Here is a 19996-nt window from a genome sequence, read left to right as displayed (position 1 = left end):
GCACTTTTAACTAAAAAAAAATATAAAAGTAAAAATAAATTTTTAAATTTTTAATAGCGTAAAAAGTTTTATAGTATTATAATATTTTAAAATTTAAAAACTATTTAAAAAACTTGCGCGCGCAATATAGTAAAACAATATAAAAATAAAATTAAATAATTTTAAAAAAAAAAAATAAAAAAATTAAAAGTAATAATAATATTATATAAAAAAAAAATTGCAGAAAAAGTAAAAGTAGTATAGTTATTTACTAAAAAGCGCGCTATAAAAGAGCGCGTAGTAATAGTTTAAAAATAAACTACTATACGCGCATAAAAGTAATAAAAAAAAAAGCTATAATTTTATAAAAATTTTATAATAAAATAAATAAATATAAGCAAATAATTTTATATTTTATAAATTTAAATATAGTAAAGCATTATTATATTATAAACGCTAAAAGTAGTAATTTAAATATATTATAGTTATTACTACTTTTATTTAAAACTACTGCGCGCAACTACTAAATTAATTTTTTATAAAAATTTAAATAATATAAATTAATTGCAAATTTTTATTTACTAATATTTTAAAAAATTTTATAATAATAACTTTTATTAGTAGCTTTATAACTTTATTTTTGTAAATAGCTGACTTTAGTTGAAGTAGCTTATCGGGTAGAGTGGCTTATCGGCTAATAAGCCTCGGTACAGCGAAGCTAGCTGGACCCTGACCCCGCTCAACTTATGAAGAACATCATCCATCAATCATCATTGTTAACTATAGCCTAGGACACCAGCCAAGGTAAGTATGTAACAATCACACTGATTGTGGTCATCACAGAGTCTGTACTTTCGTTTTGCTTATCAGAGACAGTTTGCCCAACTACCTTGAGCCGTCGTGTACCCAAATTGCCTACGCCCCGAGCACTCAGAGATCTCACCGAGGGCACTGATTCAAGAACATTCCTCCCATATGACTTGAAGCAACAGGTACCAGTACATCAAGCCAGCAGACAGGATAAATGAGAGTACGTTTGTGTCTCCTGTTTTGTTGTAGGCTACATAGGGAGGGTTCCGCGGTGCAAGCCCCACTCAAACGGCCCGATTACTCCCACGCGGTTGGATCGGTGGAAGCGTGCCAGGGACCACGGAGGAGAACGACCATACAGGTCATCCTATGATCGAAATTGACAACGGCGAAACAGCCAGCTTCTTCAGTATTTTGGTGGCGTAGTTTCCGTGCAGCAGGAAATGCGTAATAGAGAGTCAAAGGAAAGCGAGATTTCGTTTTGACAAAAGTAAAACTCGCGCAGGTATATGCGGGCATACGGCATCATCTACTAAATGGCGTTGGGATAAAAGGCTTGTTAATTTACAGCTAACGAACTTCTTAGGCTCTGGAAAAACTGGACGAAGTGGTACAGCAGAAGTTGAAAGCACAGCAAAATGCAAAATGAGTGCATAAATCGCATAATCCCCAAGACGATGTGCTAGAACGACGCAAACTATTAGGGTCACTGCTTGAGATATATCCGGCAAAACACTTTCAACCACAGGACCCAAACCCAGCTGCTCGAGTTCCCTGAATAAGTTCTGTTCGACGCTCTTGCTGCCCCATTGAAAAGTGACAGGAACCCTGCCATACCAGTATCTAGATAACGTCGTCATTTTCAATTGCACTGAATGGTTCATGACAGCTGGAATCTATACGAGGAGAACAGTTCGAGTAGGTCGACATGGAGGCAAGGAAGCTTAATGAGAAAGCTCAAATTATGTTTGTTGTCGACGATCTGCTTTCTCTACCATCCACACATCCTTCACCTCGGAGCCGACTTGTTTTGCTCAATGACGGCGTCGATGCTCATCGGATTCTCCTGGTAAACAGCTCGACTCCTCCTATATTGTTCGGCTAAACTGTATGGTTCCTTTGATGTTTCCGCTACGTCACTCGCATCTGCACCCCGTGGCTCTTGGTCGGGGGGCTTTTGACTGTTCGGTGCAGTGCGTGTCTTGCTTTGGGTAACCGCCATTAATTGCGGTCGTTTTGCTGGCGGGTTGGAGTACTGGTCGTCTGCTGCGCGTTTAGGGGAGGTAGAAAAGCCGTAATGGGTCTGTTGGCAGCCAGCTGTTGAGTTCGAAGCAGTGACTGGGGAATAATGCTTTTGCGTTTCTTCTATAGAAAGGGCTACACGCCGTTCTCCTGGTGCGGTGGCAGTAGACCTGTCATTGGTAAACATTGTGCTAGGCTGCTCGGCGATGTTTGCACGATCGAGGCCCAGTAGGTATTCAGCTTGCTTTCCCGGGGGTAGAAGAAGTGCTTCTGAGCATATTGTCCGATACCTGGCATTAGCCTCCAAATCCTGTGACTGGCCTTTGCCTGCAAGATCCATCTCGGTTTTGAAACGGTTTAGCGAAGATTTAGTTGGTGGTGAAAATAGGAAATGAGGAGTGGAGGGTTGATGATGAAGGAAATGACAGTACCTGCAACCAAGTCCAATTTATACGATACGTCCTCCACCTGGGTCTAGATCATCTCCATTCGTTTACGATCCGATTCATTGTCAAGGGTACTCGGTATGCCGAAGCATCGCATGCCGAAAGCTTTAGGGTCGATTTGCAGTTGTCACTCTCCCGACTTCTCGCAAAACTTTCTGATGCCCTCGCATAGTTGCTGACATTCCCGTAACTTGACACAGTGCAACCCCTACCTTGTGGGACTTCCATGCTACACTAAAAGAGTCAAAACGTAAAATGGCTCAGGACTCGGGATGAATATTCGCAGGACACAAAGCGGCCTCACCGCGCATACATTATTGTACAGGATCTGCAGCCTGCAAGGGGCTTATGTGGTGGAACATCCATAGAGGCGGTAGAGATATGAGGCTGCTCATGGTCAAAGTGAGAAGAAACTGCGATATCGCAACTGTGGTGACTTCCATCAAGGGACTTCCACCGCAAGGAATGCAGATCAAGAGAAAAGGTTCGGGACTTCGCAAACAATACAGACCACATAATGAACTCATTGTTGAATATTCGCAATTTCCAATCATGGCAGCACCGCAGAGGCCCTAGCGCAGTGCTCTAACCGCCGGGCTCAGATACGCGCTGCTACCCCACGGGAGCCTGCATTCCTCCCGGCACAAAGGAAGTAATCCCATTGGAATAGACAAAGACGGCCTGTGTTTCAGGTTTCCCACAGGCTGCCGAATACTTGGACGTGACCGATCAAAGCGCAGCACCTATCTTAGAATTAGGTGGGTACAACGTGACAAGGAGATCTTAATCCCCGACAAACCACGTTAAAACGACCCCCACTCCGCTATGCTCCACCGCTGTCGGTGAGAGTAGTGACATAATAGTGTCACACAGCTCTAGTCTTTGAATCGAAGCACAACGAGCAAACATTTTGTATTTAGTGTTACCACAATCCAGGCTCACCGACTACGACGTTTCCAGTGTCTCTTTCGCTGATGTCATGAAAAATCACTGGAGAGCTGTGTTATCCATTGGAATCAGGCATTGCACGCTGCAAAGAGGCTGCACCCTCGATCGGGTGCGGTTCAGGGTAGACGACTATGCTTATCAGGACCAGGAATAATTAAGCTAGGAACTTGTTCACATTCCTTCGAGTTGATGTTATCTACTGGTCCGACTTGGCGGTCGAAAGAGCATTAAATGAGGCGGGCTAGCTTGGGAGCACATTTTCTTATCTATTCAATCGCGATCTAAACTCTACGCCTGACTGCATATGAATCCATGCAGAATCAGGGGATAGGCTAGAGAGCTCGCACTGCATATGGCGCTAACCATGCACCACACCTGCCTATCATTTATGTCACAAGCTGCGGCTTCGTCTTCATCGCATGTTTTTACTAATACTACACCTTATACCTAATCTATCGAAGCGCAAGAATTTGCGCTAGGACATCACTTGAACGCAACTTACTGAATCTTTATGTAGCTGTGTCGCCTCACATTCGAGTTGTACATCTTGTAGTATCTCGTAACTCCCCGCAAGCTAATCCTCTGCGGTGATGCATTAAATCTTTTTGCCCAAGTGCAGGGACACCTGCAGTGAATATTGCGTCCTGCTAAGCAGACGTAGGATAGAAGGCACTTCACAATTGTGAACCTTCTGACAGACGGATGCAACAGTTCAGTTCAACACATTCTTCTTTAGCTGCTTCCCCTTGCCACTTTCATCGTTTTTCATTCCTGGACGTGTCATATGCTCGCTTAGAGAATTCGTGATCGCGAAATCTTGCACTTTTACTGTGAATGCGGTGTTTCTGCAGCACAATTGCTGTTATTTCCCTTGTCCCATGCTCTTATTCCTGATGTAAATCATTTCCCGTCCTATTAAACCTCCAGATATGATGAGACGTGCACTAGAGAGTTTTGTGTTTTTGCAAGCCACGCTGAAATTCTTTCCTTTGGCTAAGATCCCATAGCTAAGAGACTTTCAACATACGGTAATGTTTTCGGTAGCGCCACCACTACTCGTAGGTATAGGGTAAGAAGCAGGTTAATTCAAGAAAAATACACCCTCACATCTTCATGCCTGGTGAGGAAATGTGCTACCTCAGAGTGCACCATAACGAGAACATTTTATCAACATCTATGTTATTCTGTTTTGCTAATGTATTTGTTTCAATGTATAAACATTTAGTGCATTTGCGAAATGGAGGCTAAACCTGCTGCATCAATGCTCTATTACTTAATGGTGATGTTCAATGTATCACATTGACCAAAACAAATACTCGCTGTCTAGATAAACTATTGCGTAGACATCTACGGCTCTGCGGGGTTGAATAGGGAAGTATAGCCAATATAAGCTATCGGCTAGTAAACTAGGATGATGTTTTAGGCAGTTGATAGCCGCGGTGGCTCTCCCTAAATGTTCGGCTTGCCGAAGTATTCGGATAGACACGTGCCAAGTTTTGTTGTGTACTAAGCATGCCGGTACGTGAAAGGAGAATCGTTTGTGTGACCCGTGCTTTTGCTCGGCGCAAGAGGAATTTGAAAAGTGATTTTGGGGTGATCTCAGGAGGACGCTTGCTTAGTCTGCATGATCAGGTACAACTTTGAAAACGAAATACTTCAGGGGTGCGTCACAAGCACGAAGATCGCCTACGAAATTTCACTCAGCTATTCGATAAGGCCGATCTTACCCCTCTCGCGTAAATCTGCGGCGGTTACTCAAACTAGTACAAGATAAAGGTGAGTGGCAGCAAACGAAGATTTTGGTGGGCACATGCCATGAACCAAAGGTCTGGTAAAATGACCCGTAATAATGCTGTGCTTGTAGCAAGAGAGTTTACGAAATTACAGAGTTTAAACTAAGAGTACTGAAGCTAATCTCCATCAAGGATTCGCCTGAACAGGTAGATCCAATCAAATTACACACTACACTCATATAAAATGTAGTAGGGACATATGTTATACATAATAAATCGCGCTATTGATTAGGTGGGTAAAATTCTTATAGAGATCTTACCTTCATCTTTTGAAAATCGCCGCTACCGCAGAGACGGGAATCTTGGGCGTCATTGTTGCAACTAGTCCCAGCGTTCCCAGAGAGCGAAAATTGGCGCCAGGCCCATGCATTGTTGAATTGATTCCAAGTCCGCTGGCTGAATGATTCATAGTGGAGTATCTATTGATTGAAGTCTTCTTAAGTAAAAGATACCGCATTGCATACTACTAGTTTGCTTACTAATACGCCTTCATTTCATTTCATACAACATGCAGCAGTGAAATGAAAAGCCAGACTCGGGTTGATAAATAGAGCTAGAGGGAGCTGTTATCATAATACTTACTTCACTTGAGCTCATCAAAATCAGAAAACTGAAGAAGGTATTCATGCTTTCCTTTGGCCGGATTCAAGACATTTCAACACGTGCCCAACGTCTCATGCCGAGGGAAAGCCATCCAAAACGTATAGATGTAGAGCTTTCTGGACCTATGCGAGCATACTTCACACCATTGAAACTGAAGCTAAGAAAGTCTGCGAAGACATCGGGGAAGGTAAGTTGAAGGTCACGTGCGGGCGCAAATAGGAATGGAAGATGCCCAAAGCGTAAAAGGCTGCAAAACGCTAGTTCAATACTTGATTCTGACGTAAATGATTGAATACGAGATTTTATCAGGCGGGAATGTAAGGGAATACAATGTGAGCTGATGATGCGCGAATGAGAAAGGAATGAGCGCTGAAAAACTAGCCCCCAAACTAGGCAAACGACTGCCCCTACTGTCTCATTCTGCTGACTTGAAATTTTCCAACTTCGTTTCTCGTACTCGTTGAAAGTCCATGTTGTGCTCGCCGCGGACAAGTGCGGGGCCACTGGGAATGATTGTCCCTCATTGCCAAGCCACCTGCGTCGCAGAGTTAACCGCACCAGACACAGTCCAGCGGTAGTCTTTCCGCTCCACCTCGCATGCACCTCTCTCAAAGTTACACTGAAACTTGAACTGAATATCTAATATGTACATATATCAGCTCAAGCCCCGGTTGTGCGCGCTTGGATCTGCCTGGAATCTTTTTATTCCCTTCTCGTATGAACTAAAATTTGCTAGTGCAGGATGACTAACATTCTAATACAACAAGTTGCGCAAAACAGCCCTGAGGAAGTGGAAGTTCAATACGACAATGTCTCCGAGACAAGCGAAAAGCGAGGAACGCGCGCCGATATAGCCGCGATGTGGAAAATGGGCAAGACTCAAGAGCTTGTTCGTAACTTCCACTTCGTCTCTATTCTGGGATTTTCCATGATTCTTATGGCAAGCTGGGAGACTATACTTGGGTAACTTTCCGTCCTCTTCACCGTGTTCTATTCTCAGGTTAACTATAAATAGCACAGCAGGTATCGGTCTAATCGACGGTGGAACAGCAGGGATGATTTGGACATATCTTATTGTTTGGATCGGCTTCCTCTGCGTTAACACCTCAATGGCAGAAATGGGCTCCATGGCACCGACATCCGGTGGCCAGTACCACTGGGTGAGTGAGTTCGCTCCACCGCGGTTCCAAAAGTCTTTCAGCTACATGATCGGCTGGCTTTGTGTTCTGGGATGGCAGACTGGCGCTGGAAATACAGCATTCCTTGCAGGTACGCAGATTCAGGGCTTGATTGCGCTAAACATCCCGGATTATCCTTTCAAGGCGTGGCATGGGACGTTGCTCGTATTTGCTGTTTCGGCGTTCAACCTTGTCTTTAACACCTTTTGGGTCAAGAAGCTTCCCATTATCGAAGTGGCAATTCTTTTCATCCATATTCTGGGCTTCTTTGCAGTTATTGCGGTGCTATGGGCCACTGGTCCAATTAGGGATGTCCATGCTACCTTTACAACGTTCAACGACTACGGCGGCTGGAACAACACTGGTCTCGCAACTCTCTCAGGCATGGTAACGGTTGTTCTACCTCTGCTTGGAGCTGACGGAGCTGTTCATATGTCGGAAGAAGTGCGCGACGCCGCTAAGACTATCCCAAAAATCATGATCTGGACAACGCTCGCGAATGGTGCAATGGGATTTGTCATGCTAATCACGTTCTGCTCTGTCATTGGGAGCATTGATGATGCATTGGCATCTCCAACAAAGCAACCATACCTATACGTGTTCTACAACTCCACAGGTTCCGTCGCTGCAGCATCTATCCTAGGTGCTCTCGTCATTCTCATGACGATGTTCTGCAATCTTTCGATTACAGCAACGAATTCGAGACAGTTGTTTGCGTTTGCGAGGGATAAAGGCGTGCCTTTCCATGAGACGTTTGCATACGTGAGTGATTCGCATCATTGTCCAGTGACAATGGACTAATGATGCATAGGTACCACCGAAGTGGAACGTTCCTATCAACGCCGTATGCGTCTCCTTCGCGGTCTCTTGTCTGATGTCTCTCGTCAATCTCACCTCGTCGGTCGCGCTCCTTAATATTGCCTCTTTGTCTACCTGCGCTATCATGGCATCCTACATCGTCTCAATATCGTGCATCGCCTTAAAACGTATACGTGGCGAGCCGCTACCGCCATCAAAGTTTAGCCTTGGTCGCATGGGGCTTGCCATGAATATGGCTTCAATTTTGTTCTTGATATTTGTGTTTGTATTTTCCTTTTTCCCTAGCGGACCGAAACCTACAGCGGCAGGTATGAATTGGGGTTGTGTTGTACTTGGTGGTACGGTGCTATTTGCGGTTGGCTATTATTTTGCGAAGGGAAGAGACGTGTACGTGGGACCGGTGGAGTACATGAGGAAGGCGGATTGAAAGATTTAACCCGATTCAGTAATAGTTCGAGGATCAGGCTTTAGATATAAGCTCCACGAGAGTTATTCAAAGCGCCTACGCCCTAGCTGAGCTATCACTAGTTCTATGAAGGTAATTCGAGTGCGGAGATGTGGATTGGAGCTCCACCCATACCCATTTTTTCATGAAGCAAGAAGTAGGAATGCCGACAAGTACTGTGTACTGTGTGTAGTAAGTGAAATGTAGGAACGATTCGTGTTACGATTCGTGGCGTTATTTTATCTCATGCTGGTGGATCTTGAGACTAAACAAGCTGATATTTTGAGAGGCCGTTTTATCGCAATGGTAATTACTTATCTATCTTCTGCAAGGTATCTAAAATAGTGCGAGGTTAGAGCTTATGGAGACTGCTAATTACACTACCAGATATGGCTGCGTAACTGCCAGCTACGCTATCCATTTCGATCGTAATTCGGGGTGAACCGAGGTAACTACAGCCCAAGCTGCCATCCGATGGCAGCTTGGGTTGTAGTAAGCTGCAAAGCTCATCCTTCAAGACAAAACGGTGGTAGCAGCACTGCTGCGTCATCTCCTATCGGTCACGAAAGTAGAACTTAGCTTCGCCTCTGTTCATGGTCTGCAACAGTGTATTGAATGTGTAGGCAGCGTGGGATATTACGAATTTCTACCGCGGCCATCTCGTCACTACAATCTGGGAAGCTCCGTCAGCGTAATGGCAGAAGATTCTGTCCATATTACTGATAAGGGACTGGGTAGTGGCGACATCCTTTGAATTTCTTTGCTCTACCGCATTTGCCGTCGAGGCCATGATTTTGGATGAGAGGTTCCAGGCCGTGCTGGACTTGGTTGATGGATCACCAAAAGAGTAGCTCTTTTACTACGGGAGAGATATCTTGGGGTACATCGAAGCTATCGTTAGTCATACTGTTGTGAAGTATGTCGCATGCATGTATCCAGATCTGATTGCGCGCATGATTGCGATCCGCTGACTGCGCTCAAAGGCGCCGAGCCACAGGTAGTTCCAACATCGCGAGACTGGAGAAAGAGAGTAAAGCTGGACAAGAGCATCTTTCTGGGAGTGCCAATTACAAAAGTACCACCACAGGCGAAGTCGTGTCATCTGAACGGTCAAACGGTTCAGGTATAACAGGAAATTTCGGGTTGATCTTTTGGTCTCTCCGTGCTGCCAACAGCTACGTGGCACAACCTACGCGAACATCCAAAGAGGGTTGGGGGACGTATCGTCCTCAAATTTCAAGGTAGTGACGTTGGACGCATTGCTTTTGTTACGTCTTCTGCAACACTCGACCCTATCACCCTTGCAATCGACCAGTGAATTTCGATCGCAACCCTACCCACTATCGAAAGCATTACATTAAATGTATGCATTTCGAGAGACACTTCATACACTATGCATTCGGTCACCTAGTCACATAGGATAATGCTAAGGTAGGTGGTAGTTATCAGCCCGCCTCCCCGCATTCTCCGATGCGGCTTACCGTGGGGCGCCGCCATCACACTGGGTCTCCACTCCAACGCCGGAAGCAGTCAGGCGGCATGCACTCCAGAATCTGTGACGATGAATTATTTCTTTCTATAAAGATTAAACGTTGCAGAAATGCCGAAATCTGTTAACGGTATAGCGTAATAGCAGAGGGCTTCGAGACATTAGCGCTGTGAAGCGAAAGTATTTCGAATACCCACATTACGGCAATCTCACTCACCTAATTCCCCATGCTTTACCCAGTCACGACATATAAACTTTTCGCTGTCATTGCACGGCGTCAGCCACGTTGTCAGCTTGTAGTGTCCTAGTTGGTGACAAAGCGACCGATGATCGACAAAGGTTTCCGTCTTCATGTTGTAATCTTACTATGCTGTCCATATCAAGTAAAAGTGAAAATATCTCCAGTCCGTCGTCACTTCGGCTCACTACCAATCGGCTCTTTGCGCAGCTGAAGCCGCCAATGGGCACGCTTACCTGTAAAGCATGCCTCCGGTCTATCGCGCTCGACACTGTGAAGTTTGGTTTCAAGGACAGCCACAAATGAATGTGGTGTTGACATACACCAACCAAATGTATTTGCTGATTGCATCATCAAGAAATGCGGCTTACGGCATGGGCGCCAAATTGGTGAATTCTCCGAAGCCGACCATGATAATGTGGTGGATTGTTGATCCGTGTTACTTCAGCCCGAAGAACAGCTAAATCATGTTTGTTGAGAATGGACATATAAGCCTACCCATTGTCTTCGCGCAATGCAGATCGCCTAGATTTACTCTCTTCACATTTGCTTCGCCTTGAAACACATCGAACGCCGTGATCAAGATGGCGAAACACGAAAATGTTGAGCTCATACCGGGCACAGAGATCATGGACGAAGATGGGACCGCGAAGAAGACTCTTGTACCAAAGCCATCTTCTGATCCTCAGGATCCGTTGAACTGGTCGACCAAGTGGAAGCGTAAGTCTATCCATACTGCCCTAGTCGCGATGCAACCTAACAAAGTAGCTTAGTCACCGTCATGGCATCTCAATGGCTCTTCACCTGGATCTCCGTCACCGGCGCACTATCAATCGCACCAATGTTCCCTCTTCTCGGCAAGGAGTTTCACCTCAACAACAATCAATTGTCCATGCTGACCGGTATCACCGTGATCACGCTCGGCTTTGCCAACTTCATTATTGTACCGCTGAGTAATATCTTCGGAAGACGTGCTATCAGCTTGGTCTTTTCGGTACTCATTATGTTGACCTGCATTTGGCAGGCGCTGGCTACATCGCATCGAAGCTTGTTGGCCGCGAGAGCCATGAATGGGCTGGTTTGTGCGACCAGTGAGAGTATCCCAGTGCAGATGATTGCGGATGTATTTTTCCTCCATGAACGCGGACTGTGGACCGGCGTGTACTTGTAAGCAGCCCAAGTCAAAGCATTTTGTGTGTATCACTGACCTTTCGTACAGTACTGGATATTTTCTTGGAGCATTTCTTGGCCCGGTCATGGCTGGAACTATCGCTGCTCACCATAGATGGCAATCCTTTTTCTGGCTCGAAACCGCCCTCTCTGGTGTCGCTATCATTCTCGTTGCCATCGCCTTCCCAGAGACAAAGTACCACCGTAACCGCACTGCGCCCAAATTGACTGCTCCCATTCAAACCACCCATCAAGACGGCAGTGGTACAGTAACCAGTGACGATGAAGGCAAATTGGAGAAGCAGATGACCCATGCCGCCCACCATGACTCTGAGAGTACCTCACTCGATGCACCCACGACCGTTCAAGGCCGCCCATCCCGCTCCCAGTTTATGCCCTTCCAGGCGCCAGATCCACGCTGGAAGATGTTCGTAGTGCGAGATACCTGGACACCTATCAAGGTCTTCTTCAATCCCATCATCTTGTGGGCTGGCCTCATGCTCGCCGGCCCCGCAGACCTTGTTCTCTTCTTCAACATCACCGAGTCGCCCATCCTCGCGGCCCCGCCTTACCTCTTCAGACCGGATCAAGTCGGCTACACAAACTTCGCTTTTGTAGTCGGTGCACTCATCGGTCTGGCGACTGCGGGCCCATACTCGGACTGGGTCGCCGCCCGCGCTACACGCAAAAATGGCGGCGTGCGTGAGGCTGAGATGAGGCTGCCTGCGCTGTGGTTCTACATGATCATCACGGTTCTATCCCTTATCCTTGGCGGAATAGCATACCAGCGCCAGTGGGCCTGGGGCCATATTGTCGTCTGGGGCTACGGCCTGGCTGGCTTGTCTGTTACAACCGTGCCTACTATTAGTATTGCCTACGCAATCGACTGTTACAAGCCCATCTCTGGCGAGATTATGGTCGTCGCAACCGTGTGTAAGAACTTCATAGCTTTCTCGTACAGCTATTGGGTGTTTGATCTTGCGCATGAGAGCAAGGACGGCTGGATTACGCCAGCCATGGTCATTTTTGCTTGTACGGTTGGGCCTGCGCTATTTGCGTTTCCCCTATACTATGGATTGGGAAAGAGGATCCGCAGATGGACTAAAGCGAGTGATGTGCATCGCATGGAGGAAATGATTTGACTAAGGGGATGAATGACTTTCACGTGTTTCGCTGTTTAGGACGGTAGATTATTACAAGTTGTAAAAGATCAGCAACACGTTCATAGCGATAACGCAATCAGTTCTCGAATCTGCGGTATCCTCAGGTTTCAGTTTTAATTAATTCTTACGATGTGAGATGCAAGGGCACGCCGATGCTGTGGATGGCGGGTCGCTCGGTAATCGCTACGAATTTATGCGCTAATGATTGACGTCATCAGAGATTTTCAGATGCAAAGCGCGCCGTGGTATCAACCACATCGGGACACAATTTAGACTACTGTCGCAGCATGTCTAACCTCCACGACAGAGTTGTCATTATTACAGGTTGCAGCAGCGGTATTGGTCTCGCAACTGCACGCCTCTTCCTTGAGCGCCAGGCCCTTGTCTTCGGCATCGATATCGGCGCCATCCCCCAGAAACTCGCCGAGACATACAGCACATTCTCTTTTTACCAGGCTGATCTCACTACTGATCAGGCCGTTGAGCATGCAGTCGCCAAGTGCATTGGGAAGCACGACAGAATCGATGTTCTGGTGAATTGCGCGGGTGTGAGCGATGGCTGGTCCAGTGCCGACACGCTGCAGGACGAAGAATGGGAACGTGTAATAGCTATCAATTTGACCGTTCCTATTCGGATGATGAGAGCGGTGCTACCGGCGATGAAGGAACAGAAAGGTGGAAGTATCGTCAACGTCGCCAGCAAGGCGGCTATTTCTGGAGCTTCGGCTGGCATCGCATATACAGCGAGCAAACATGGGCTTGTACGTACTTCTTCTGCTCGTTGCCCGATTGTGCAGAGTTGGATCCCAAACCTTGTTCTATGAGGCTTACGAGGGGACAGGTTGGCGCAACGAAGAATGTCGCATGGCGCTTCCACACCGAGAATATCCGCTGCAATGGCGTGCTTCCAGGTGGTGCGTATCTCAGTCCATTCCAACACGCTTGACTTGTATCTGATCGGTCAACAGGTGTTGCAACAAATATCGCGTCTTCCGTGCAGATGGAGCAATTTGACTCGGCCGGTTTCAACTCATTCTTGTACGTCCACCATTCGAGAAGCATGTCGTAAAGCTGACCTCAACAGCCCCATTGTTCAACTCCATGTATCAAAGGACAGCGAAGGGACTCCCGTACCGGTGATTGGGGTTGATGATGTCGCGCGCGGTATCGCTTTTCTCGCCTCGGACGAGGCAAAGATGATTAACGGCGCAATGATTCCAATTGACAATGCGTGGTCAACCATATAGCGCCAGCCTGCAAGCAGCAGGTCCAAAATATTTGCAGGGCGCAGAAAGGAGGCCACCGTGTACGATGAGATGGCAGGAATTCGACGCATTTGGCCTGCATGATGGCAGTCACCTTTGTAGCTGGGTTGTCTCCTGCATCATCAGATTTCGTCGTTTCCCTCTGAGGTTGGTGGCATGCGGCTCGAATTTCTCGCGAGCCTTGAACTGGAAGCTCGAGCAGTTTTGAAGGAACATAGTCCGCATGTTGTAGTGTTGTAGTGGAGTTCAACATGCTTCAAGATCTTCATACCCCTATCTAACAACCCCGTTCTATACGCTGAATTCCAACCGATTTCCCGCATAATCCCTTACAAAAAACCTCGTCGGATACTCGACGCCCTCAGCCCCACTATTCTTCTCCCCTGGTCTATCCGCTTCCTTGGGCGCAGCTTCGCCGCCACGTTCAAAGTGCTCCCAAACTTTCTGCCGCAATGCGACCAGATCCTCAGCACTGCCGAGCTTGAAACATGGGTGCCGTGATGATTTGTTAACGAAGTCTTCAGGCTTGCCAAAGGCTACGTGCACTTGTTGCCCTGAAGTACCAATGTCGAACCAGGCGAGCGTCTCGCGCTGAAGTTGAGGCACCGCTCTTGGTGTTAGGCCGAGAGTGGTGCTGTAGAATTCGTGGGCGAGGTCGAGAGTTTGGGGTGGTACAACAATGTTGATGTGGTGGATGCCGGTGATCATCTTAACGATACTGATGAAGTAAACTAGTTGTTCTGGCGACTTCGATGTAGGGGATTTCTGTGTATGATAGACGTGTTAACCAGGTTGATGGATGAGGCTAAGGTCCAGATGCGGGGTAGCAAGCAAGAGGCGAAAGGCTCGTATAGTGGGGTATCGGCGATTGAAACCCTGATTAGCTATCTACAAACGAAATCTTCAGCCCGAACCCACACTACAGATTCAGAATATATACGGAGATTCACTAGAGAACAGCTTAGCGTTCCTACAGTCACTCTTTGTGCAGTAGGCGAACGCCCTCTAATGTTCGCGAAGCTCGAGCAAGTGGTGCTCCGTACACCTGTCACTACTCTTGGGCAGTCAACCGTGTAACAGGTTCCAGAGACTGTCCTATGCCCTGATTTGACTCAAGGCTAAACTTCAAGATTAAAATGTTCAATAATCATTTCGCTGCTGAAATTCCAAACATTCAGCCATAGTTTCCTTTCCCCTGGGCAAACTCATCTCGATTTGGCTAACGCCTTGGCCGCTTCAGGAACACGATAGCCAGTTCCCTTACTCAACCCTTACTGAACCCTTAAGAAGCTCGGGAAAGAAGTGCAATAATGAGTAAGTAGCTTCCGCCTTCAGGACAGCACGCCTTCGCCCCGGTTATCCATTCGCAGATTAGTTTTCGTGAGTTCAAACTGTATTATCAAACAAGGGTGAGCTGAGGATATTTCTCTCCCTCAAGACCCTAAATTTAACAGTCTATCATAATGACAAGACAGAGGATATACCGCTCCACATACCCACCCCCGCAATGCCCCACAAGCATATCGCTCCCTCAATTTCTAACTCAATACAATCCAGACGCGGTGTCGAATGGCAAATCATCGTCGAGGACGACTGAACCAGTCAATGACTGACGTACACAGATCTCCGCCGTGAGGCCTCTCAGCATGCCTGGAGATTAAGAGAGAGATACAGGTTGGGAGCTGGCGATGTAGTTGGTATCAGCGCGCCGAGTTCGGTGTGTTCTGAAAGATTGGAAGACATGGGGTTTGAGGTTCTGACCGGATGGGTAGGTTGCTCATGTTCAGCTAATTCATGCAGTTCTTTGGACAGGGGCGACGGTAGCGTAAGTCGAGTGCCTTCAGAGAGTGTATATGCGAGAAGTTCTGATCACTAGTAGGCTGATGAACTTCCTGAGCACCCCCGACGATTTTATACATTATTTCACGGTTTGCAAACCCAAGCTCTTGGAAATTGGTCCAAATCTCTATGGTATCTTTGTTGAAGCGTTGGCGGAGGTCCCATCACTTGGTCAAATTGATGGCATATCCCTATTAGGTTCCCACCTAGGCTTAGTGAAAGTAAGCCGAGATTTAGCACGGCCGTTCTTACTGAGACTGAATAGCGCACAGTATCCCCTAGACTTTTCGTGCAAGAAAAGTCTGTCCGTTTTCGATCTCTCATTTTCTGACAGCCGCGAACATACCCCCGCGATCTGCTTTAGTTCCGGCACAAGTGGCAAGCCAAAAGGTGTAGAACTCAGCCACCACAATTTGATCTCGTCTTTAGCCGGTATCCGATCCACTGATCCCGCTTTCAACAACTCGGATTCACGGAGCATCTTCTTCGCGCCTCTATGCCACATATACGGTGCGTAGTGCATCCTTTTGTGCCAGGTGTGTCGCTAGTCATCACAGGGCTCAATACGGTCGGTTTGATGGGTGTCTGGCTCGGATCATACACGATGTTGATGAAGAAGTATAGTCTCGACAAGCTTCTTGAACTAGCTTCCACTTACGAAGCCAATACGTTACGTATAGTACCTTCGATTGCACTAGCGATGACAAAGACCGCAAAACTCGATGTTTATGATCTGACGAGTATCAAGTTCATCATGTGTTCTGGTGCCGCGCTGCAGCCGGAGGTTATTCAGGTACTGTATAAGAGATTTAACCATGCACCTATTTTCCAAGGATACGGGTGAGAGTCTCACTAATTACATTGAACAAATCTAATAGCCATTAGCATGACAGAGACTGACATAGCAACGCTGTGGACCCATGAACGAAACCATATTGGAAGTGTCGGCAGGCTTTTCGCAAACGTGTAAGTTCTGGTGCAGTTATCTGTGTTATCGTTGCTTCTGTACTCCATAGCTATAGAGAAGCACGAATTGTAGACGACGACCTCAACAATGTCGACGACGGTCACGATGGAGAAATGTTGGTTCGCGGACCCACTGTACTTCGGTAAGGACTACACGACCTTGATCTAGCTCTTTGCTAATCGCATACGCATAAGGAGATACCTGAATGACCCGACTGCAACATAAGAGATTGCTGGCTTTTTGTTCTACTACTGTAGGCAGCAGCATTGCTATCACGTGGCTAAAATTAGTTCTATAGTTCTATTTTGCGTTATAGTACTGTACTATTTATTTTGTTGCAATACTGCTTTTACAATTTGCAGAGAGCTTCTAAGCTTTATAACTTATTTTTTTTAACACGAGAGACAATTCTTAAAGGCTGGATGCGCACAGGAGACGCCCTTCATTTTGATTCTGAAGGCTTCTTATACCGACGGACCGCAAAAAGGAACTCATCAAGTACAAAGGCTTTCAGGTCGCTCCGAGCGACCTTGAGGGCATCTTGACGTCCCATCCCTTTGTAGATGAAGGAGTTGTCTGCGCCAGGTGGGACGAGAAGGAGGGAACTGAAGTCCCGATGGCTTATGTCACACTTAGCAATATTGTACCGAAAGACCCCAGAGGACGGCATAACGCAGTTATGGAGATCGGGAGGTTCTTAAACGGAAAGGTCAGTCCGTATAAGAGATTGAGGGGTGGGGTTGAAATCTTGCAAGAAATTCCAAAAACGGCAAGTGGGAAGATCTTGAGAAGATTTCTACCGGCTAGATTGACTAGGGCATGGTCGGCAAAGCTGTGATCCCGAAATTCTGAAGTGGGAGCACTGGGAGAGAATGGAAGTGAGTACCGAAGTCGGTACCTTGGCAGCGCTGCTGGGCATAGTTGGACAATATGAGTGCTAGACCGTAAATTAGTATGAACCGGGATCCCAATTGAGTCTTCGAAGACTTTCAAGCTAAACCCGGTGGAGTTCCCCGCATCCCAGTTCGTGGATTTCGTTTTCCGGGTACGTTTTCCCCCGTAATTCTTCCGCGTCACGGGTCGCAGATCCTGTGGGGGTGCAGAACACCAATGCCTAACAGACTTACTTGCTATATATGCAAAACAGCGATGACTCATTAGCTTCTTTTGATTGCTGATATAGAGATACATCGTTCCCACCCTTGGTATCGACACAGTTGTAGTACGCCCAGTATGCCGTATTCACCAACATCTTCCCTCGCAGGCAAAGTCATTGCAATCACAGGCGGCGCAAGCGGAATCGGGCTCGCAACCGCACATCTTCTCGCTAACCGTGGCGCCACCTTATCACTCGCCGACGTCTCCGATCATGGCTTGGACGCCGCATCAAAAGCGATCAAAGCCAAACATGACGTCGAGATCTTGACCTTTGCTTTGGACGTTCGCAATCCTGAACAGGTCGATGCATGGATCAAAGAAACCGTAGCCAAGTTCGGGAAGCTGGATGGTGCAGCAAACATTGCCGGAGTCATACCAAAAACCATTGGAATGGGCGGTATTGCGGAGATGGAGGCAGAAGAGTGGGATTTTGTTATTGGAGTAAATCTTACCGGCGTTATGCACTGCATGCGCGCACAGATGAGAGCTATCTCTGATGGAGGAAGTATTGTGAATGCGTCAAGTATGGCAGGACTAACTGGGCGGCCGAACAACGCCGCGTATTCAGCGAGTAAACATGGCGTTATTGGCTTGACGAAAAGCGCCGCCAAGGAGATTGGAGCGAGAGGTGTGCGAGTCAATTCATTTGCACCGTGAGTCGAACCTGAATAGAGAGCCAACAGCCCAGTCGACTTACTTGTACACAGTGGTTACATTATTACGCCGATGACCGCTGCAGCATCAAAAACGGACATCAAAACAACTAACGAGTCATCAGCCGTACCTCTTGGGAGACATGGGTACCCGGAAGAATGTGCAAGCGTAATCGCTTTCTTACTGGGGGACGAATCCACGTATATAACAGGGGCAACTTACAGCGTGGATGGAGGCTGGCTCTCTTGAGACAATACATGATCAAACAATATCTTGATATTCAAACATCAGGTTCCTGCATTGATTATCTCTGCTTGCTACATGAATCGCGCTGAGCGATGCGGGGTATCTGGAGATGCGGGGGACTACCGGATGTGAAGTGCCGATTTCCCTCACTTGGTGTAACTTGAGTGCAAACCAGTTCAGAAACCTCCAAACTTGTTGTGGGCCAGCTGATGCATTCTAGGGTAGCTGCGTCTCCCGAACTACCCTTTGCTAAGGTTTAAGAGATTTGAGGTCCATAATGTCAGTGTCCTCCACCTCGTTCCAGACCTTGGACAACCACACCGCCAATTCAGACGAGAGGACCGTATCGGACAGGTTGGCCCGAAAACGCACCCTAGACCGCAAAGCGCAGCAGGCAGCACGGTCCCGAACGAGATGGAACATTGAAAACCTCCAGTACCAGGTTTCACATTTGAATAATGCGCTCATCAACGAAACCTCGCGATTACAGGCACTACTCGAAGAGTCCAAAAGTGAGACGGAGCTGGTCCGTGCAGAGAACCAGACTTTGAGAAGTCAGTTGGAGGATGCTATAGGAAACAGTCAAGGCGTGGGCGTTGAAGATGTGGAATTTGCAGCTACAGGTACCCTTTCGTGGGACGACCATATCGCGGAGATGGCCGTTGAGGCCCCGCTGCCGCGGTCTATGAGTGTTTCATCGACAAATTTGCAGCCATATGAGTTTATACCGTGGAACACAGGACCGACATGTGTATCGGACCGGATCCTACAGAGCTATGCCGCAACAGCACGTATGCGAGTTCACGCGACGTCCGATATCTTCCTCAAGGAACAACCTGATATGACTGCTCTACTCGCACAGGAGCGTAGTGTCAATCCTTCTGGAGTTTCCAATGTGGTCTCCGATATTTTGCTGGCGTACCAAGAGATCGATACGCTGCCTAAGAAGGCCGCATGTTTGTATGTCATGTATAAGTTTCTCAATGTGAGTACAATATGAAATGTTATATCACTACCCTCGAGCACTTACACATGACAGTGGCTCATTTTCCGAACCAAGTTAACCCATGACCAAATGCCCACCTGGCTTCGTCCCGTTCCATTGCAGCTACAAATGGAACACCCGGCGTGGATTGACCGAATTCCTTGGCCCAATGCCCGCGTCTACCTGATCAACAACCCCAGTATCACCTTCGACGACTTCGCCTCTTACTATTCTTCCTCTTTCCACGTTTCTTGGCCTTATGATCACTCACATGTGTTTATCTCCCTATCGCAGAATACGATTCCCACACCCGAAGCCGCCCTTAACAACTGGTTTCATACAAATGAAGAGTCGCACAGCATCGAAGCAATAGCGCCCGAGAACACGATCCTGAACCCGGTATTTGAGCAGCATCTGCGACAGTTGAAGAATTGGAGTGTTTCCAATCGTTTCCGGCGCCAGTTTCCTGAGTTGAGTGACATTATTGATCGTGATTCACGCTTGGAACCTGAGGAAGAAAACAACATAGCAAATTTTGGTCATGCCAGCCTTCACTAGT

At 47.2% G+C, this 19996-nt stretch overlaps 8 protein-coding genes across 8 annotated transcripts; 6 read left to right on the top strand and 2 right to left on the bottom strand.

Moving 5' to 3' along the window:
• Window positions 1–1541: 1541 nt before the first annotated feature.
• Window positions 1542–2466, bottom strand: K460DRAFT_101275 (uncharacterized protein). Its single transcript, XM_040926493.1, has one exon. It carries the CDS (start codon window positions 2369–2371, stop codon window positions 1799–1801), a length of 573 nt encoding a protein of 190 aa, XP_040787539.1. The 5' UTR covers window positions 2372–2466; the 3' UTR covers window positions 1542–1798.
• A 4097-nt stretch (window positions 2467–6563) lies between these two features.
• On the top strand, window positions 6564–8245 carry K460DRAFT_376521 (amino acid transporter; the record flags this gene model as incomplete). The annotated part of the gene is made up of 3 exons (XM_040934887.1): window positions 6564–6784; window positions 6837–7761; window positions 7811–8245. The coding sequence occupies 3 exons, from the start codon at window positions 6564–6566 to the stop codon at window positions 8243–8245; spliced, it is 1581 nt and encodes a 526-aa protein (XP_040787538.1).
• A 2329-nt stretch (window positions 8246–10574) lies between these two features.
• K460DRAFT_429749 (MFS general substrate transporter) lies at window positions 10575–12609 on the top strand (the record flags this gene model as incomplete). Its single annotated transcript, XM_040938315.1, has 3 exons — window positions 10575–10710; window positions 10764–11157; window positions 11210–12609. The coding sequence occupies 3 exons, from the start codon at window positions 10575–10577 to the stop codon at window positions 12300–12302; spliced, it is 1623 nt and encodes a 540-aa protein (XP_040787537.1). The 3' UTR covers window positions 12303–12609.
• A 1-nt stretch (window position 12610) lies between these two features.
• K460DRAFT_405251 (NAD(P)-binding protein) lies at window positions 12611–13570 on the top strand (the record flags this gene model as incomplete). The annotated part of the gene is made up of 4 exons (XM_040936825.1): window positions 12611–13084; window positions 13165–13237; window positions 13292–13361; window positions 13408–13570. The coding sequence occupies 4 exons, from the start codon at window positions 12611–12613 to the stop codon at window positions 13568–13570; spliced, it is 780 nt and encodes a 259-aa protein (XP_040787536.1).
• A 309-nt stretch (window positions 13571–13879) lies between these two features.
• On the bottom strand, window positions 13880–14296 carry K460DRAFT_405250 (uncharacterized protein; the record flags this gene model as incomplete). Its single annotated transcript, XM_040936824.1, has 1 exon — window positions 13880–14296. The coding sequence occupies one exon, from the start codon at window positions 14294–14296 to the stop codon at window positions 13880–13882; it is 417 nt and encodes a 138-aa protein (XP_040787535.1).
• A 755-nt stretch (window positions 14297–15051) lies between these two features.
• K460DRAFT_376518 (acetyl-CoA synthetase-like protein) lies at window positions 15052–17232 on the top strand (the record flags this gene model as incomplete). The annotated part of the gene is made up of 8 exons (XM_040934886.1): window positions 15052–15150; window positions 15225–15305; window positions 15361–15413; window positions 15468–15937; window positions 15985–16267; window positions 16313–16393; window positions 16450–16536; window positions 16854–17232. The coding sequence occupies 8 exons, from the start codon at window positions 15052–15054 to the stop codon at window positions 17230–17232; spliced, it is 1533 nt and encodes a 510-aa protein (XP_040787534.1).
• A 395-nt stretch (window positions 17233–17627) lies between these two features.
• On the top strand, window positions 17628–18455 carry K460DRAFT_282238 (3-oxoacyl-reductase; the record flags this gene model as incomplete). The annotated part of the gene is made up of 2 exons (XM_040928555.1): window positions 17628–18205; window positions 18260–18455. The coding sequence occupies 2 exons, from the start codon at window positions 17628–17630 to the stop codon at window positions 18453–18455; spliced, it is 774 nt and encodes a 257-aa protein (XP_040787533.1).
• A 274-nt stretch (window positions 18456–18729) lies between these two features.
• On the top strand, window positions 18730–19995 carry K460DRAFT_354832 (uncharacterized protein; the record flags this gene model as incomplete). Its single annotated transcript, XM_040931823.1, has 2 exons — window positions 18730–19437; window positions 19492–19995. 2 exons carry the CDS (start codon window positions 18730–18732, stop codon window positions 19993–19995), a joined length of 1212 nt encoding a protein of 403 aa, XP_040787532.1.
• Between the last annotated feature and the right edge of the window lies 1 nt (window position 19996).

The sequence above is a fragment of the Cucurbitaria berberidis genome, assembly GCF_010015615.1.
Source record: "Cucurbitaria berberidis CBS 394.84 unplaced genomic scaffold K460scaffold_3, whole genome shotgun sequence".
NCBI classification, from domain to species: Eukaryota; Fungi; Ascomycota; class Dothideomycetes; order Pleosporales; family Cucurbitariaceae; genus Cucurbitaria; species Cucurbitaria berberidis.
The sequence above is the reverse complement of the archived record's forward strand: the minus strand, read 5'-3'. Positions and strand labels throughout refer to the sequence as shown.